The 20,821-nt window shown below is 47.5% G+C and overlaps 1 protein-coding gene across 3 annotated transcripts in view; it reads right to left on the bottom strand.

Annotated features, from left to right (window-relative positions):
• Positions 1–20,821, bottom strand: part of LOC139561273 (pyruvate carboxylase, mitochondrial-like) — a 516,102-nt gene that overhangs the window by 12,178 nt on the left and 483,103 nt on the right. For 2 of the 3 annotated variants that reach the window (XM_071378257.1, XM_071378259.1), the window contains 2 exons: positions 16,543–16,689; positions 11,024–11,125 (listed from right to left, as the gene is read on the bottom strand). In XM_071378257.1, the coding sequence (XP_071234358.1) occupies positions 11,024–11,125; positions 16,543–16,689 (249 nt within the window). Of the gene's footprint in view, positions 1–10,288; positions 10,457–11,023; positions 11,126–16,542; positions 16,690–20,821 lie in introns of those variants that run through there. The other variant, XM_071378258.1, reaches the window with a different exon arrangement.

Here is a 20,821-nt window from a genome sequence, read left to right as displayed (position 1 = left end):
GTGTTGTTATTCTCTCTCTGTACCTCAGTGTTGTTATACTCTCTCTGTACCTCAGTGTTGTTATACTCTCTCTCTGTACCTCAGTGTTGCTATACTCTCTCTCTGTACCTCAGTGTTGTTATACTCTCTCTCTGTACCTCAGTGTTGTTATACTCTCTCTCTGTACCTCAGTGTTGTTATACTCTCTCTCTGTACCTCAGTGTTGCTATACTCTCTCTCTGTACCTCAGTGTTGTTATACTCTCTCTGTACCTCAGTGTTGTTATACTCTCTCTCTGTACCTCAGTGTTGCTATACTCTCTCTGTACCTCAGTGTTGTTATACTCTCTCTCTGTACCTCAGTGTTGTTATTCTCTCTCTCTGTACCTCAGTGTTGCTATACTCTCTCTGTACCTCAGTGTTGTTATACTCTCTCTCTGTACCTCAGTGTTGTTATACTCTCTCTCTGTACCTCAGTGTTGCTATACTCTCTCTCTGTACCTCAGTGTTGCTATACTCTCTCTCTGTACCTCAGTGTTGCTATACTCTCTCTCTGTACCTCAGTGTTGCTATACTCTCTCTGTACCTCAGTGTTGTTATACTCTCTCTCTGTACCTCAGTGTTGTTATACTCTCTCTCTGTACCTCAGTGTTGTTATACTCTCTCTCTGTACCTCAGTGTTGTTATACTCTCTCTGTACCTCAGTGTTGCTATACTCTCTCTCTGTACCTCAGTGTTGTTATACTCTCTCTCTGTACCTCAGTGTTGTTATACTCTCTCTGTACCTCAGTGTTGCTATACTCTCTCTCTGTACCTCAGTGTTGTTATACTCTCTCTCTGTACCTCAGTGTTGCTATACTCTCTCTCTGTACCTCAGTGTTGCTATACTCTCTCTCTGTACCTCAGTGTTGCTATACTCTCTCTCTGTACCTCAGTGTTGTTATACTCTCTCTGTACCTCAGTGTTGTTATACTCTCTCTCTGTACCTCAGTGTTGTTATACTCTCTCTCTGTACCTCAGTGTTGCTATACTCTCTCTCTGTACCTCAGTGTTGTTATACTCTCTCTGTACCTCAGTGTTGTTATACTCTCTCTCTGTACCTCAGTGTTGCTATACTCTCTCTGTACCTCAGTGTTGTTATACTCTCTCTCTGTACCTCAGTGTTGTTATTCTCTCTCTCTGTACCTCAGTGTTGCTATACTCTCTCTGTACCTCAGTGTTGTTATACTCTCTCTCTGTACCTCAGTGTTGTTATACTCTCTCTCTGTACCTCAGTGTTGCTATACTCTCTCTCTGTACCTCAGTGTTGCTATACTCTCTCTCTGTACCTCAGTGTTGCTATACTCTCTCTCTGTACCTCAGTGTTGCTATACTCTCTCTATACCTCAGTGTTGTTATACTCTCTCTCTGTACCTCAGTGTTGTTATACTCTCTCTCTGTACCTCAGTGTTGTTATACTCTCTCTCTGTACCTCAGTGTTGTTATACTCTCTCTCTGTACCTCAGTGTTGTTATACTCTCTCTCTGTACCTCAGTGTTGTTATACTCTCTCTCTGTACCTCAGTGTTGCTATACTCTCTCTCTGTACCTCAGTGTTGCTATACTCTCTCTCTGTACCTCAGTGTTGTTATACTCTCTCTCTGTACCTCAGTGTTGTTATACTCTCTCTCTGTACCTCAGTGTTGTTATACTCTCTCTCTGTACCTCAGTGTTGCTATACTCTCTCTCTGTACCTCAGTGTTGCTATACTCTCTCTCTGTACCTCAGTGTTGTTATACTCTCTCTCTGTACCTCAGTGTTGCTATACTCTCTCTCTGTACCTCAGTGTTGCTATTCTCTCTCTCTGTACCTCAGTGTTGTTATACTCTCTCTGTACCTCAGTGTTGTTATACTCTCTCTCTGTACCTCAGTGTTGTTATACTCTCTCTCTGTACCTCAGTGTTGTTATACTCTCTCTCTGTACCTCAGTGTTGCTATACTCTCTCTCTGTACCTCAGTGTTGCTACACTCTCTCTCTGTACCTCAGTGTTGTTATACTCTCTCTCTGTACCTCAGTGTTGCTATACTCTCTCTGTACCTCAGTGTTGTTATACTCTCTCTCTGTACCTCAGTGTTGCTATACTCTCTCTCTGTACCTCAGTGTTGCTATACTCTCTCTGTACCTCAGTGTTGTTATACTCTCTCTCTGTACCTCAGTGTTGCTATACTCTCTCTCTGTACCTCAGTGTTGCTACACTCTCTCTCTGTACCTCAGTGTTGTTATACTCTCTCTCTGTACCTCAGTGTTGTTATTCTCTCTCTCTGTACCTCAGTGTTGCTATACTCTCTCTGTACCTCAGTGTTGTTATACTCTCTCTCTCTGTACCTCAGTGTTGTTATACTCTCTCTGTACCTCAGTGTTGCTATACTCTCTCTCTGTACCTCAGTGTTGCTATACTCTCTCTCTGTACCTCAGTATTGTTATACTCTCTCTCTGTACCTCAGTGTTTGTTATACTCTCTCTCTGTACCTCAGTGTTTGTTATACTCTCTCTCTGTACCTCGTGGTATGTTGTTATAGGCAATATGGCTGTCATACTGTTATTCCATCTCCCCTGTAGCTAGTGGTATGTTGCTATAGGCAACATGGCTGTCGTACTGTTATTCCATCTCCCCTGTAGCTAGTGGTACGTTGCTATAGGCAACATGGCTGTCATACTGTTATTCCATCTCCCCTGAAGCTAGTGGTATGTTGCTATAGGCAACATGGCTGTCATACTGTTAATCCATCTCCCCTGTAGCTAGTGGTATGTTGCTATAGGCAACATGGCTGTCATACTGTTAATCCATCTCCCCTGAAGCTAGTGGTATGTTGCTATAGGCAACATGGCTGTCATACTGTTATTCCATCTCCCCTGTAGCTAGTGGAATGTTGCTATAGGCAACATGGCTGTCATACTGTTATTCCATCTCCCCTGTAGCTAGTGGTATGTTGCTATAGGCAACATGGCTGTCATACTGTTATTCCATCTCCCCTGTAGCTAGTGGTATGTTGCTATAGGCAACATGGCTGTCATACTGTTAATCCATCTTCCCTGTAGCTAGTGGTATGTTGCTATAGGCAACATGGCTGTCATACTGTTATTCCATCTCCCCTGTAGCTAGTGGTATGTTGCTATAGGCAACATGGCTGTCATACTGTTATTCCATCTCCCCTGTAGCTAGTGGTATGTTGCTATAGGCAACATGGCTGTCATACTGTTATTCCATCTCCCCTGTAGCTAGTGGTATGTTGCTATAGGCAACATGGCTGTCATACTGTTAATCCATCTTCCCTGTAGCTAGTGGTATGTTGCTATAGGCAACATGGCTGTCATACTGTTAATCCATCTTCCCTGTAGCTAGTGGTATGTTGCTATAGGCAACATGGCTGTCATACTGTTATTCCATCTCCCCTGTAGCTAGTGGTATGTTGCTATAGGCAACATGGCTGTCATACTGTTATTCCATCTCCCCTGTAGCTAGTGGTATGTTACTATAGGCAACATGGCTGTCATACTGTTATTCCATCTCCCCTGTAGCTAGTGGTATGTTGCTATAGGCAACATGGCTGTCATACTGTTATTCCATCTCCCCTGTAGCTAGTGGTACGTTACTATAGGCAACATGGCTGTCGTACTGTTATTCCATCTCCCCTGTAGCTAGTGGTATGTTACTATAGGCAACATGGCTGTCATACTGTTATTCCATCTCCCCTGTAGCTAGTGGTATGTTGCTATAGGCAACATGGCTGTCGTACTGTTATTCCATCTCCCCTGTAGCTAGTGGTATGTTGCTATAGGCAACATGGCTGTCGTACTGTTATTCCATCTCCCCTGTAGCTAGTGGTATGTTGCTATAGGCAACATGGCTGTCATACTGTTAATCCATCTTCCCTGTAGCTAGTGGTATGTTGCTATAGGCAACATGGCTGTCGTACTGTTAATCCATCTCCCCTGTAGCTAGTGGTATGTTGCTATAGGCAACATGGCTGTCGTACTGTTATTCCATCTCCCCTGTAGCTAGTGGTATGTTACTATAGGCAACATGGCTGTCATACTGTTATTCCATCTCCCCTGTAGCTAGTGGTATGTTGCTATAGGCAACATGGCTGTCATACTGTTATTCCATCTCCCTTGTAGCTAGTGGTATGTTGCTATAGGCAACATGGCTGTCGTACTGTTAATCCATCTCCCCTGTAGCTAGTGGTATGTTGCTATAGGCAACATGGCTGTCATACTGTTATTCCATCTCCCCTGTAGCTAGTGGTATGTTGCTATAGGCAACATGGCTGTCATACTGTTAATCCATCTTCCCTGTAGCTAGTGGTATGTTGCTATAGGCAACATGGCTGTCGTACTGTTAATCCATCTCCCCTGTAGCTAGTGGTATGTTGCTATAGGCAACATGGCTGTCGTACTGTTATTCCATCTCCCCTGTAGCTAGTGGTATGTTACTATAGGCAACATGGCTGTCATACTGTTATTCCATCTCCCCTGTAGCTAGTGGTATGTTGCTATAGGCAACATGGCTGTCATACTGTTATTCCATCTCCCTTGTAGCTAGTGGTATGTTGCTATAGGCAACATGGCTGTCGTACTGTTAATCCATCTCCCATGTAGCTAGTGGTATGTTGCTATAGGCAACATGGCTGTCATACTGTTATTCCATCTCCCCTGTAGCTAGTGGTATGTTGCTATAGGCAACATGGCTGTCATACTGTTATTCCATCTCCCTTGTAGCTAGTGGTATGTTGCTATAGGCAACATGGCTGTCGTACTGTTAATCCATCTCCCCTGTAGCTAGTGGTATGTTGCTATAGGCAACATGGCTGTCGTACTGTTAATCCATCTCCCCTGTAGCTAGTGGTATGTTGCTATAGGCAACATGGCTGTCGTACTGTTATTCCATCTCCCCTGTAGCTAGTGGTATGTTGCTATAGGCAACATGGCTGTCATACTGTTATTCCATCTCCCCTGTAGCTAGTGGTATGTTGCTATAGGCAACATGGCTGTCATACTGTTATTCCATCTCCCTTGTAGCTAGTGGTATGTTGCTATAGGCAACATGGCTGTCATACTGTTATTCCATCTCCCTTGTAGCTAGTGGTATGTTGCTATAGGCAACATGGCTGTCATACTGTTATTCCATCTCCCCTGTAGCTAGTGGTATGTTGCTATAGGCAACATGGCTGCCATACTGTTAATCCATTTCCCCTGTAGCTAGTGGTATGTTGCTATAGGCAACATGGCTGTCATACTGTTAAGCCATCTCTCCTGTAGATACAGTGAGCACCATAATTCCTTGGACAGTGACCATTTCTTTGTTATTTTGGTTCTGCACTCTAGCACTTTGAGTTTGAAAGGATACAATGACAATGAGGGTGAAGTGCAGACTGTCAGCTTTAATTTGAGGGTGTTTTCATACATATCGGATGAACCGTTTAGAAATGGCAGCACCTTTTGTACATGGTCCCCCCCCCCCCCCCATTTTAAGGTACTACAAGTATTCGTTGAATTGGCTTCACAGATGTGTGTCGTTAGGCAGGTGTATTAATTTGTGTCGTTAGTGAATGCAGGAGAGCTGTTGATGAATAGTATTGATTCTAGACTTTGCTGTTGCCTTTGGAGGTTGTTGTTGGGGTGTGACAACATGAGGAAGACGGCAGTGTCGATGCAAATGAAGCTGGCCGCCATAAGGCTCAGAAATGAAAATCAATCAAATCGGGAACATTACAAAAACCCTGGGCATGCCCATGTCAACAGTTTGGTTCGTCATTAACAAGACAAAAAACAACCGGTGAACTCAATTATGTCAAAAGACCCGGTAGACTGAGGAAGACCACTGTAGTGGATGACGGGAGAATACTCTCTATGGTGAAGAAACCCCCCCCTGACAACAGTCCAACAGATCAAAAACACTCTCCTGGATGCAGGTGTAGATGTGTCAAAGTCTACCATACGTAGAAGACTACACCAGCAGGACGACAGAGGGTACACTACAAGATGCAAACCACTGACAAGCCTGAAGAACAGAAAGGCCAGATTACAGTTTGCTAAAAGAGCACCAAGAGGTCTGGAAAAAAGTATTTTGGACAGATGAGACAAAGATGAACATGTACGGGAGTGATGGAAAGAGGAAAGTGTGGAGGAGAAAAAGACATGCCCATAATCCAAAGGCATAACACCTCATCAGTGAAACATGGTGGAGGGGGTGTTATGGCTTGGGCCTGTATGGCTGCCAGTGAAACATGGTGGAGGGGGTGTTATGACTTGGGCCTGTATGGCTGCCAGTGGAACATGGTGGAGGGGGTGTTATGACTTGGGCCTGTATGGCTGCCAGTGAAACATGGTGGAGGGGGTGTTATGGCTTGGGCCTGTATGGCTGCCAGTGGAACATGGTGGAGGGGGTGTTATGGCTTGGGCCTGTATGGCTGCCAGTGGAACATGGTGGAGGGGGTGTTATGGCTTTGGCCTGTATGGCTGCCAGTGGAACATGGTGGAGGGGGTGTTATGGCTTGGGCCTGTATGGCTGCCAGTGGAACATGGTGGAGGGGGTGTTATGGCTTGGGCCTGTATGGCTGCCAGTGGAACATGGTGGAGGGGTTGTTATGGCTTGGGCCTGTATGGCTGCCAGTGGAACATGGTGGAGGGGGTGTTATGGCTTGGGCCTGTATGGCTGCCAGTGAAACATGGTGGAGGGGGTGTTATGGCTTGGGCCTGTATGGCTACCAGTGAAACATGGTGGAGGGGGTGATATGGCTTGGGCCTGTATGGCTGCCAGTGAAACATGGTGGAGGGGGTGTTATGGCTTGGGCCTGTATGGCTGCCAGTGAAACATGGTGGAGGGGGTGTTATGGCTTGGGCCTGTATGGCTGCCAGTGGAACATGGTGGAGGGGGTGTTATGGCTTGGGCCTGTATGGCTGCCAGTGGAACATGGTGGAGGGGGTGTTATGGCTTGGGCCTGTATGGCTGCCAGTGGAACATGGTGGAGGGGGTGTTATGGCTTGGGCCTGTAGGGCTGCCAGTGAAACATGGTGGAGGGGGTGTTATGGCTTGGGCCTGTATGGCTGCCAGTGAAACATGGTGGAGGGGGTGTTATGGCTTGGGCCTGTATGGCTGCCAGTGGAACATGGTGGAGGGGGTGTTATGGCTTGGGCCTGTATGGCTGCCAGTGGAACATGGTGGAGGGGGTGTTATGGCTTGGGCCTGTATGGCTGCCAGTGAAACATGGTGGAGGGGGTGTTATGGCTTGGGCCTGTATGGCTGCCAGTGGAACATGGTGGAGGGGGTGTTATGACTTGGGCCTGTATGGCTGCCAGTGGAACATGGTGGAGGGGGTGTTATGGCTTGGGCCTGTATGGCTGCCAGTGGAACATGGTGGAGGGGGTGTTATGGCTTGGGCCTGTATGGCTGCCAGTGGAACATGGTGGAGGGAGTGTTATGGCTTGGGCCTGTATGGCTGCCAGTGAAACATGGTGGAGGGGGTGTTATGGCTTGGGCCTGTATGGCTGCCAGTGAAACATGGTGGAGGGGGTGTTATGGCTTGGGCCTGTATGGCTGCCAGTGGAACATGGTGGAGGGGGTGTTATGGCTTGGGCCTGTATGGCTGTCAGTGGAACATGGTGGAGGGGGTGTTATGGCTTGGGCCTGTATGGCTGCCAGTGAAACATGGTGGAGGGGGTGTTATGGCTTGGGCCTGTATGGCTGTCAGTGGAACATGGTGGAGGGGGTGTTATGGCTTGGGCCTGTATGGCTGCCAGTGGAACATGGTGGAGGGGGTGTTATGGCTTGGGCCTGTATGGCTGCCAGTGAAACATGGTGGAGGGGGTGTTATGGCTTGGGCCTGTATGGCTGCCAGTGGAACATGGTGGAGGGGGTGTTATGGCTTGGGCCTGTATGGCTGCCAGTGGAACATGGTGGAGGGGGTGTTATGGCTTGGGCCTGTATGGCTGCCAGTGAAACATGGTGGAGGGGGTGTTATGGCTTGGGCCTGTATGGCTGCCAGTGGAACATGGTGGAGGGGGTGTTATGGCTTGGGCCTGTATGGCTGCCAGTGAAACATGGTGGAGGGGGTGTTATGGCTTGGGCCTGTATGGCTGTCAGTGGAACATGGTGGAGGGGGTGTTATGGCTTGGGCCTGTATGGCTGCCAGTGGAACATGGTGGAGGGGGTGTTATGGCTTGGGCCTGTATGGCTGTCAGTGGAACATGGTGGAGGGGGTGTTATGGCTTGGGCCTGTATGGCTGCCAGTGGAACAGGCTCACTTGTCTTCATCGATGATGTGACTGCAGACAGAAGTAGAACAATGAATTCTGAAGAAATACAGACATATTTTATCTCCTCAGATAAAACCAAATGCCTCCAAATTCATTGGACGGCACTTCATCACGCAACAAGGCAATGACCCTAAACATACTGCTAGAGCAACGAAGGGGTTTTTGATGGCCAAAAAGTGGAAAATCCTTGACTTGGCCGAGTCAATCACCGGATCTGAATCCAATTGAACATGCATTTTACATGCTGAAGAGGAGACTGAAGGCAATAAGTCCCCGAAACAAGCAGGAACTGAAGATGGCTGCAGTACAGGCCTGGCAGAGCATCACCAGGGAAGATACCCAGCGTCTGGTGATGTTACAGGCCTGGCAGAGCATCACCAGGGAAGATACCCAGCGTCTGGTGATGTTACAGGCCTGGCAGAGCATCACCAGGGAAGATACCCAGCGTCTGGTGATGTTACAGGCCTGGCAGAGCATCACCAGGGAAGATACCCAGCGTCTGGTGATGTTACAGGCCTGGCAGAGCATCACCAGGGAAGATACCCAGCGTCTGGTGATGTTACAGGCCTGGCAGAGCATCACCAGGGAAGATACCCAGCGTCTGGTGATGTTACAGGCCTGGCAGAGCATCACCAGGGAAGATACCCAGCGTCTGGTGATGTCGATGCTTCGCAGACTTCAAGCAGTCATTCTATGTAATGGAGTCATTGTGACCAAATATTAACAATGATTACTTTATTCTTCATCATGTTAAACTGTCCAATGTTTTTTGATGCCCAAAAAATGGGGGGGGGGGGGACTATGTACAAAAGCTTCTATAATTTCTAAACGGTTCATCCGATATGTATGAAAACACCCTCAAATTAAAGCTGACAGTCTGCACTTCACCCTCTAAAGTCGCCATTGAATTCAAAAGCACACGTGACCCGAACGCTAACTAAACACCGTTTTAATAAGCCCCCAGACTTTATAGCCTGTATAATAACGTGTGCCTTTTTGGTAGCCACCACTGTTGACAGTCCTATGCATAATTCACTACGTTTTCTGACACAGACAGGAAGTCGGTTAACAATTCATAGAGACACGAGGGAAAAGTCTTTGTTATTGTCCTGTTCCACTGAAACCCCCCCAAAACAATCCTGACTCCTGTCTCACATGAAAATGCTTTACTTTATTCTGTATTTCATAGGTGGCATTATCAAAGCACGTCTCTCGCTTACGCTTGTCAAAATACAGCTATAACACCCCCCCGCCCTCCCTCCCCCCCTCGCTTCTCTGCGCTGTCCCCTATTGCTGCTCATATGAGAGCTTCGGTAGAGAATGTGTGATCAACAAACAGTATGAGAGGAGATATGGATATTTTTTTTCCATGGTTCCACGTTAAGATACGTTGATATTTAAACTATTTCCTCGCTTCATCTCCCCGTTTATTCATAAGCTGATCTGCTGTCTGTAGAATCATCAACTAGATGGTGACAAATATAGGAGATATCTTGTAATTTATTGAAGGATATTATCTAGCAAGCTTAACAACTTTGGTCACTTGACTTTTGTTTGACTGCTGTTACAAAGAGGCTAATAGTCTATACTCCGGCTGCGCTCCGTGGGTCCTGAACACGCTCCGTGGGTCCTGAACACGCTCCGTGGGTCCTGAACACGCTCCGTGGGTCCTGAACACGCTCCGTGGGTCCTGAACACGCTCCGTGGGTCCTGGACACGCTCCGTGGGTCCTGGACACGCTCCGTGGGTCCTGAACACGCTCCGTGGGTCCTGGACACGCTCCGTGGGTCCTGAACACGCTCCGTGGGTCCTGAACACGCTCCGTGGGTCCTGAACACGCTCCGTGGGTCCTGGACACGCTCCGTGGGTCCTGGACACGCTCCGTGGGTCCTGGACACGCTCCGTGGGTCCTGAACACGCTCCGTGGGTCCTGGACACGCTCCGTGGGTCCTGAACACGCTCCGTGGGTCCTGGACACGCTCCGTGGGTCCTGGACACGCTCCGTGGGTCCTGGACACGCTCCGTGGGTCCTGAACACGCTCCGTGGGTCCTGAACACGCTCCGTGGGTCCTGAACACGCTCCGTGGGTCCTGGACACGCTCCGTGGGTCCTGGACACGCTCCGTGGGTCCTGAACACGCTCTGTGGGTCCTGAACACGCTCTGTGTCGAGATAGCCTTACGTCTGAAATGCGCTGAATTAATTGAGGAACATACAGTGGGGCAAAAACCATAATTTGCAAATAAATTCATAAACAATCCTACAATGTGATTTTCTGGATTTTTTCCCTCATTTTGTCTGTCATAGTTGAAGTGTACCTACGATGAAAATTACAGGCCTCTCTCATCTTTTTAAGTGGGAGAACTTAAACAATTGGTGGCTGACTAAATACTTTTTCCCCCCACTGTAATAACGCTCTGAATTTATGAAAAGCCTGTTCCGCAATTGACAACAATGTAACTGCCGATCAAAGATAGTTACTCTATACTCACTAAATATCAGTTTAATCTGAAGTCTTTCCATAGTGGGGCAGCCAAGCCGTCTCGGGCATTAAAACCATATCTTGGTTTTAAATTAAACACCTTAAATGGGTGCTTCTGATTTTTGTGGTATTTCCTGGGACTCTCAGGATAAATGTGAATTATTAATTCACATTATTATACACTACAATACACCTCAAACTGCTCAGCTGAAACAAAAATAGAACTATACCAAAGATGCTTAAAAAGAAACCAAGATATTACCACCAACCTGAAACTCCTCTGCTATCTTGGGCCCGTCCAGGAAGAGTCGTGTGCTGAGGCAGTCGACGGGACCGAAGCTCCCTGTGAACTCCTTGTACTCCTCGAACACCTGAGAGAGAGCGAGAGAGAGAGAAGGACAGAGATAAAGAGAAAGAGCGTGAGAGAGAAAGGGAAAGGACAGAGAGAAAGAGATGCGAGAATCACAGAGGACAGAGAGAAAAAATATGGGGGGACAGAGAGAAAGAGAAGAGAGAAAGAGAAGAGAGAAGGACAGAGAGAAAGGGAGAAGACAGAGAGGGGACAGAGAGAAAAGAGAGAAGGACAGAGAGAAAAAAGAGAGAAGGACAGAGAGAAAGAAGAGAGAAGGGGAGAGGACAGAGAGAAGGGGAGAGGACACAGAGAGAGGACAGAGAGAGGACAGAGAGAGAGAACAGAGAGAAAGAGAGAGGACAGAGAGAAAGGGAGAGGACAGAGAGAAAGGGAGAGGACATAGAGAGAGGACAGAGAGAGGACAGAGAGAAAGGGAGATGACACAGGGAGAAGACACAGAGAGAGGACAGAGAGAGAGGACAGAGAGAAAGGGAGATGACACAGGGAGAAGACACAGAGAGAGGACAGAGAGAAAGGGAGATGACACAGGGAGAAGACACAGAGGACAGAGAGAGAGGACAGAGAGAAAGGGAGATGACACAGGGAGAAGACACAGATAGAGGACACAGAGAGAGGACAGAGATAAAGGTAGAGGACACAGGGAGATGACACAGGGAGAGGACACAGAGAGAGGACACAGAGAGAGGACACAGAGAGAGGACAGAGAGAGAGGACAGAGAGAAAGGGAGATGACACAGGGAGAGGACACAGAGAGAGGACACAGAGAGAGGACACAGAGAGAGGACACAGAGAGAGGACAGAGAGAGAGGACAGAGAGAAAGGGAGATGACACAGGGAAAAGACACAGAGAGAGGACACAGAGAGAGGACAGAGATAAAGGTAGAGGACACAGGGAGAGGACACAGAGAGAGGACACAGAGAGAGGACACAGAGAGAGGACACAGAGAGAGTACACAGAGAGAGGACAGAGAGAAAGGGAGATGACACAGGGAGAGGACACAGGGAGAGGACACAGGGAGAGGACACAGGGAGAGGACACAGAGAGAGGACACAGAGAGAGGACACAGAGAGAAAGGTAGAGGAAGAAAGACATAGGATAACATGAGCATCTATTCTCACTATCATCCGTACCTGATTCAACAAATCAACAGTGTGTGTGTGTGTCTAATCAAATCAAATTGTATTGGTCACATACACATGGTTAGCAGATGTTAATGCGAGTGTAGCGAAATGCTTGTGCTTCTAGTTCCGACCATGCAGTAATATCTAACAAGTAATCTAACAATTCCCCAACAACTACCTAATACACACAAATGTAAAGGAATGAATAAGAATATGTACATATACATATATGAATGAGCAACGGCATAGGCAAGATGCAGTAGATGGTATAGAGTACAGTATATACATATGAGATGAGTAATGTAGGGTATGTAAACATCATATAAAGTGGCATCGTTTAAAGTGGCTAGTGAAACATTTATTACATCCAATTTTTAATTATTAAAGTGGCTAGAGATTGAGTCAGTATGTTGGCAGCAGCCACTATGTTAGTGATGGCTGTTTAACAGTCGGATGGCCTTGAGATAGAAGCTGTTTTTAAGTCTCTCGGTCCCAGCTTTGATGCACCTGTACTGACCTCGCCTTCTGGATGATAGCGGGGTGAACAGGCAGTGGCTCGGGTGGTTGTTGTCCTTGATGATCTTTTTGGCCTTCCTGTGACATTGGGTGCTGTAGGTGTCCTGGAGGGCAGGTAGTTTGCCCCCGGTGATGCGTTGTGCAGACCTCACTACCCTCTGGAGAGCCTTACGGTTGTGGGCGGAGCAGTTGCCGTACCAGGCGGTGATACAGCCCGACAGGATGCTCTCGATTGTGCATCTGTAAAAGTTTGTGAGTGTTTTCGTTAACAAGCCACATTTCTTCAGCCTACTGAGGTTGAAGAGGTGCTGTTGAGCCTTCTTCACCACACTGTCTGTGTGGGTGGACCATTTCAGTTTGTCTGTGATGTGTACGGCGAGGAACTTGAAACTTTCCACCTTCTCCACTGCTGTCCCGTCGATGTGGATAGGGGGCTGCTCCCTCTGCTGTTTCCTGAAGTCCACAATCATCTCCTTTGTTTTGTTGACGTTGAGTGTGAGGTTATTTTCCTGACACCACACTCCGAGGGCCCCTCACCGCCTCCCTGTAGGCCGTCTCGTCGTTGTTGGTAATCAAGCCTACCACTGTTGTGTCGTCTGCAAACTTGATGATCAAGTTGGAGGCGTGCATGGCCACGCAGTCATGGGTGAACAGGGAATACAGGAAAGGGCTGAGAACGCACTCTTTTGGGGCCCCAGTGTTGAGGATCAGCGGGGTGGAGATGTTGTTTCCTACCTTCAAAACCTGGGGGGCGGCCCGTCAAAAAGTCCAGGACCCAGTTGCACAGGGAGGGGTTGAGACCCAGGGTCTCCAGCTTGATGATGAGCTTGGAGGGTACTATGGTGTTAAATACTGAGCTGTAGTCAATGAACAGCGTTCTCACATAGGTATTCCTCTTGTCCAGATGGGTTAGGGCAGTGTGCAGTGTGGTGGCGATTGCGTCGTCTGTGGACCTATTGGGTCGGTAAGCAAATTGGAGTGGGTCTAGGGTGTCAGGTAGGGTGGAGGTGATATGGTCCTTGACTAGTCTCTCAAAGCACTTCATGATGACGGAAGTGAGTGCTACGGGGCGGTAGTCGTTTAGCTCAGTTACCTTAGCTTTCTCTGGAACAATTGTGGCCCTCTTGAAGCATGTAGGAACAGCAAACTGGGATAGGGATTGATTGAATATGTCCGTAAACACACCAGCCAGCTGGTCCGCGCATGCTCTGAGGACGCGGCTAGGGATGCCGTCTGAGGACGTGGCTAGGGATGCTGTCTGAGGACGTGGTTAGGGATGCTGTCTGAGGACGCGGTTAGGGACGCTGTCTGAGGACGTGGTTAGGGACGCTGTCTGAGGACGTGGTTAGGGATGCTGTCTGAGGACGTGGTTAGGGACGCTGTCTGAGGACGTGGTTAGGGATGCTGTCTGAGGACGTGGTTAGGGACGCTGTCTGAGGACGTGGTTAGGGATGCCGTCTGAGGACGTGGCTAGGGATGCTGTCTGATGACGTGGTTAGGGATGCTGTCTGATGCCGTGGTTAGGGATGCTGTCTGAGGACGTGGTTAGGGATGCCGTCTGAGGACGTGGTTAGGGATGCCGTGGTTAGGGATGCTGTCTGAGGACGCCGTTATGGACGCTGTCTGAGGACGGGGTTAGGGACGCTGTCTGAGGACGCGGCTAGGGATGCCGTCTGAGGACGCGGCTAGGGATGCCGTCTGAGGACGTGGCTAGGGATGCTGTCTGAGGACGTGGTTAGGGATGCTGTCTGAGGACGCGGTTAGGGACGCTGTCTGAGGACGTGGTTAGGGATGCTGTCTGAGGACGTGGTTAGGGACGCTGTCTGAGGACGTGGTTAGGGATGCTGTCTGAGGACGTGGTTAGGGATGCTGTCTGAGGACGTGGTTAGGGATGCTGTCTGAGGACGTGGTTAGGGACGCTGTCTGAGGACGTGGTTAGGGATGCCGTCTGAGGACGTGGCTAGGGATGCTGTCTGATGACGTGGTTAGGGATGCCGTGGTTAGGGATGCTGTCTGAGGACGTGGTTAGGGATGCCGTCTGAGGACGTGGTTAGGGATGCCGTGGTTAGGGATGCTGTCTGAGGACGTGGTTAGGGATGCTGTCTGAGGACGTGGTTAGGGATGCCGTCTGAGGACGTGGCTAGGGATGCTGTCTGAGGACGTGGTTAGGGATGCTGTCTGAGGACGTGGTTAGGGATGCCGTCTGAGGACGTGGCTAGGGATGCCGTCTGAGGACGTGGTTAGGGATGCTGTCTGAGGACGCGGTTAGGGACGCTGTCTGAGGACGGGGTTAGGGACGCTGTCTGAGGACGTGGTTAGGGATGCCGTGGTTAGGGATGCTGTCTGAGGACGTGGTTAGGGATGCTGTCTGAGGACGGGGTTAGGGATGCCGTGGTTAGGGATGCTGTCTGAGGACGTGGTTAGGGATGCTGTCCGAGGACGTGGTTAGGGATGCTGTCTGAGGACGGGGTTAGGGATGCTGTCTGGGGACGTGGTTAGGGATGCCGTCTGAGGACGTGGTTAGGGATGCTGTCTGAGGACGTGGTTAGGGATGCCGTGGTTAGGGATGCTGTCTGAGGACGTGGTTAGGGATGCTGTCTGAGGACGTGGTTAGGGACGCTGTCTGAGGACGTGGTTAGGGATGCTGTCCGAGGACGTGGTTAGGGATGCTGTCTGAGGACGTGGTTAGGGATGCTGTCCGAGGACGTGGTTAGGGATGCCGTGGTTAGGGATGCTGTCTGAGGACGTGGTTATGGATGCTGTCTGATGACGTGGTTAGGGATGCCGTGGTTAGGGATGCTGTCTGAGGACGTGGTTATGGATGCTGTCTGATGACGTGGTTAGGGATGCTGTCTGAGGACGTGGTTAGGGATGCTGTCTGAGGACGTGGTTAGGGATGCCGTGGTTAGGGATGCTGTCTGAGGACGTGGTTAGGGACGCTGTCTGAGGACGTGGTTAGGGACGCTGTCTGAGGACGTGGTTAGGGATGCTGTCCGAGGACGTGGTTAGGGATGCTGTCTGAGGACGTGGTTAGGGATGCTGTCTGAGGACGTGGTTAGGGATACTGTCTGAGGATGTGGTTAGGGATGCTGTCTGAGGACGTGGTTAGGGATGCTGTCTGAGGACGTGGTTAGGGACGCTGTCTGAGGACGTGGTTAGGGACGCTGTCTGAGGACGTGGTTAGGGACGCTGTCTGAAGACGTGGTTAGGGATGCTGTCTGAGGACGTGGTTAGGGATGCTGTCTGAGGACGTGGTTAGGGATGCCGTCTGAGGACGTGGTTAGGGACGCCGCCTGAGGACGTGGCTAGGGATGCCGTCTGAGGACGTGGTTAGGGATGCCGTCTGAGGACGTGGTTAGGGATGCTGTCTGAGGACGTGGTTAGGGATGCTGTCTGAGGACGTGGTTAGGGATGCTGTCTGAGGACGTGGTTAGGGATGCTGTCTGAGGACGTGGTTAGGGATGCCGTCTGAGGACGTGGTTAGGGATGCCGTCTGAGGACGTGGTTAGGGATGCTGTCTGAGGACGTGGTTAGGGACGCTGTCTGAGGACGTGGTTAGGGATGCCGTCTGAGGACGTGGTTAGGGATGCCGTCTGAGGACGTGGTTAGGGATGCTGTCTGAGGACGCGGTTAGGGATGCTGTCTGAGGACGCGGTTAGGGATGCTGTCTGAGGACGTGGTTAGGGATGCTGTCTGAGGACGCGGTTGGGGATGCTGTCTGAGGACGCGGTTAGGGATGCCGTGTGTGTGTGTAATATAAATATAAATATAAAATACCTTGGGATACATGGCCGCTGACATCACATCCTCCTCTGTGATGTCATCACCGTGCTGCAAACGAAGCCCGGCTTCCAGGGCATCGAAGTCCAGGGGGGGAAGGGTGGCGCCGGGACGGCCCTCGATACGGGGGAGGGATTTTAGAACCTGTGAGGGGGGAGAGAGGAGAGGAGATACAGCCATCGTAAAGACTTCGTATTGGTCATTTTACATTGCCAGAATAGTTCATTTTTTCCTCCTTTTTCGAGGACTTCCTCATCTTCCTCGTTCTGCTGCTGTCGTCTACAGTCTCAAGGACATTATGTCTCCTTTTTCTTGGTGGTGTTTTTCAAAAACAAAGAAGTGTTATAAGTTGGACATGGTTGCCGTGCCAACGTTAATTAACTGACAGTAGGCCTCCTCAAAAAGAATGTGGTGTATAAAATAGAAAAAAGGAACATTCTATTGTGTTCCAGGAGTTCCACTCAAGTGTTCTAAGAACCTCCGCAGTTCCCCTGTGACGATTGGCCAATACAGGACCACCCTGGTTGATAATTGGCTAATTCAATACGTGTGTGCGCACACACACATTCCTTTATAGGAAAGGACTCGTAGTTTCGTAGGTTCATACAGGAAAATGACTGGTTCTCTCTCTCTCTCTCTCTCTCTCTCTCTCTCTCTCACAGTAAAAGGAGTCAACCAGGGGTCATATGAAAGGGCGTTCCTAGAAGAGTGCATTTCTAACCAAAGTCAGTGTGCCACAACAGCAGGAGAAATTACATGGACATTCTGGAGGGCTCTCAGAGAGAGAGAGAGAGAGAGAGAGAGACGGAGAGAGAGAGAGAGAGAGAGAGAGAGAGAGAGAGAGAGAGAGAGAGAGAGAGAGAAGTAAAGGTAGAGAGAGAGAGAGAGAGAGAGAGAGAGAGAGAGCCCAGAACAAAAAGACATACAAGAAAAATTACAAATCCTTGATTTAGCAGTCAAAGACTATCAGAATCCTGTGGATACCCCAATTACAGAAGAAGAATTATTGGAAAAACTATGCAATCTCCAACCCAAAAAGGCCTGTGGTGCTGATGGTATTTTAAATGAAATGATCAAATATGCAGACCACAAATTCAAATTGGCTATATTGGCTCAAACTGTAACGGTTTTCTTCCGTTGATGAAGGAGAGGACCAAAATGCAGCGCGGCTAGTGTTCAACATGTTTAATAAACAAGAGACGATAACGTGAACACTATACAAAATAACAAACGTGAAAACCGAGACAGTCCTATCACAAAGACAGAAGACAACCACCCACAAACCCCAAACCAAAACAAGCCACCTAAATATGATTCCCAATCAGAGACAACACAAAACACCTGCCTCTGATTGAGAACCATATTAGGCCAAACATAGAAACAGACAAACTAGACACACAACATAGAATGCCCACCCAGCTCACGTCCTGACCAACACTAAAACAAGTAAAACACACAAGAACTCTGGTCAGAACGTGACACAAACTCCTCAACATTATCCTCACTGCAGGTATTTTCCCCGATATTTGGAACCAAGGATTGATCACACACAATCTATAAAAATGGAGACAAATTTGACCCAAATAATTACAGAGGAATTTGCGTTAACAGCAACTTGGGGAAAAATCTCTGCGGTATTATAAATAGCAGACTACATCATTCCCTTGACGAACACAACGTCCTGAGCAGAAGCCAGATTGGATTTCTAAAAAATGATCGTACAACAGACCACATTTACACCCTCCACACTCTAATTGATAAACAAGTTAACCAAAACAAAGGCAAAATCTACTCGTGTTTTGTAGATTTCAAGAAAGCATTTGATTCAATTTGGCACAAAGGTATTTTTTATAAACTAATAGTGTGGTTAAAATTGGCAACAAGCAAACAGACTTCTTCTCTCAGGGGCGTGGAGTGAAACAGGGCTGCCCAATAAGTCCAACATTATTTAACATCTACATTAATGAATTGGCAAAAACATTAGAAGAATCGGCAGCACCTGGTATCACCCTACACAACACTGAAATCAAGTGTCTGCTGTACGCAGATGACCTGGTGCTGCTGTCTCCCACTAAAGAGGGGTTACAGCAGCACCTAGATCGTCTTCACAGGTTCTGTCAGACTTGGGCTCTGACCGTTAACCTAAAAAAAAAATATATATAATGATATTCCAAAAAAAGGTCCGGAAATAAGGATGACAAATATAAATTCTATTTGGACACAGTTCTATTAGAACACACCAAAAACTACACATATCTAGGACTAAATATCAGCAACACAGGTAGCTTTCACATGGCTGTGAATGAGCTGAGAGACAAAGCAAGAAGAGCATTCTATGCCATTAAACATCAAAGTCGAAATTACAATTACAATCTGGCTCAAAAATTTTCAATCAGTTATAGAACCAATTGCTCTATATGGCAGTGAAGTATGGGGTCCACTCTCTAATAATGAATTTACTAAATGGGACAAACATCCAATTGAAATATTGCATGCAGAGTTTTGCAAGACCATATTGCAAGTACAAAGAAAAACTCCAAATAACTCATGTAGGGCAGAATTGGGCCAATACCCCCTCCTCATAAAAATAGAAAAAAGAGCCATCAAATTTTACAACCATCTAAAAACAAGTGACCCCAAAACATTCCATCACACAGCTCTACAATGTCAAGAGATGAAACCAGAGAAGAGTCCCCTCAGCCAGCTGGTTCTGAGGCTCAGTTCACCAACCCAAACCAACCCCATTGAGCCTCGGGACAGCCCTCAGAAAATCTGGCCCAACCAAATCATCACAAAACAAAAAGAAAAATATATCACCTATTGGAAAGACACCACAAAAAATCAAAGTAAACTTCAATGCTATTTGGCTCTAAACAGACAGTACATGGTGGCAGACTATCTGACCACTGTGACTGATAGAAAACTGAGGAAAACATTGACTAGGTACAGACTCAGTGAGCACAGTCTGGCAATAGAGACCGGTCGTCACAGACAAACCTGGCTGCCCAGAGAGGACAGGCTGTTCTTGTTCTGATTAATATTGTTGTTGTAGTTGTTGTTAATGGTAATGTGTCCACTACACTACATGTCCACTACTACTATTATTATTGCTGTTGGTCCCACCATTTATTTATATATAAATATATATATATTTTGTATATATATACATATATATTTGATTTGTATTTTGTCAAAGTCAATTGAATTTAATTAAAATTGAATTGAGAGAGAGAGAGAGAGAGAGAGAGAGAGGTAGAGAGAGATAGAGAGAGAGAGAGAGAGAGAGAGAGAGAGAGAGAGAGAGAGAGAGAGAGAGAGAGAGAGAGAGAGAATCTACCTCACTTGCTTTGGCAATGTTAACACATGTTTCCCATGCCAATAAAGCCCCTTGAATTGAATTGAATTGAGAGAGAGAGAGAGAGAGAGAGAGAGAGAGAGAGAGAGAGAGAGAGAGAGAGAGAGAGAGAGAGAGAGAGAGAGAGAGAGAGAGAGACAGAGAGAGAGAGACAGAGACAGAGACAGAGACAGAGACAGAACAACAGCATTTACGTAAGGATGATTAGATTGATCTCCATTACCCAACGGAGACATCTAGTTTAACAATGTGTGGGATTGTGTAGAGTGTGTGTTAATGTCTGTGTGTTAATGTGTGTGTGTGTATCTATCTATCAGTTAAACATGTCTATACAGACACAGAGGGGAAGAGACGTGGTGTTTCCAGTTTCTAGTTTTTGGAAAACCAAGACAGAGTTCAATCGTTGCTCTATATTATACTGTACGCTTTCTTGAATTTGTTCTAGGAAATTAGTATGCTAGGAAATTAGTATGCTAGGAAATTAGTATGCTAGGCAATTAGTATGCTAGGCAATTAGTATGCTAGGAAATTAGTATGCTAGGAAATTAGTATGCTAGGCAATTAGTATGCTAGGAAATTATTATGCTAGGAAATTAGTATGCTATGCAATTAGTATGCTAGGAAATTAGCCAGAAGAGTTAAGCGTGTGTTTGAAATAACAACATAACATATGTTAAAAACCTCTAAAAGAGTTGATCTATGGGGATCCTCACTCAGGCTTCACTGATTGTCCCTCACTGGGGTGTGTATTATAATCTGAGAACAGTTTGCTTTGATGATCTAGGGGCAATCTGGGATTAGTACAATCCCATGTTTGGACTTTTAAATGGATTATATATTCTTGAAGATATAGTTTATGAATGCCTCATGAGCTTGTGTAAAGTAGTTTTACCCAGAACCCCAAATATACATATATATATA

This window comes from Salvelinus alpinus, chromosome 31, assembly GCF_045679555.1.
Source record: "Salvelinus alpinus chromosome 31, SLU_Salpinus.1, whole genome shotgun sequence".
Lineage (NCBI taxonomy): Eukaryota > Metazoa > Chordata > Actinopteri > Salmoniformes > Salmonidae > Salvelinus > Salvelinus alpinus.
The sequence above is the reverse complement of the archived record's forward strand: the minus strand, read 5'-3'. Positions and strand labels throughout refer to the sequence as shown.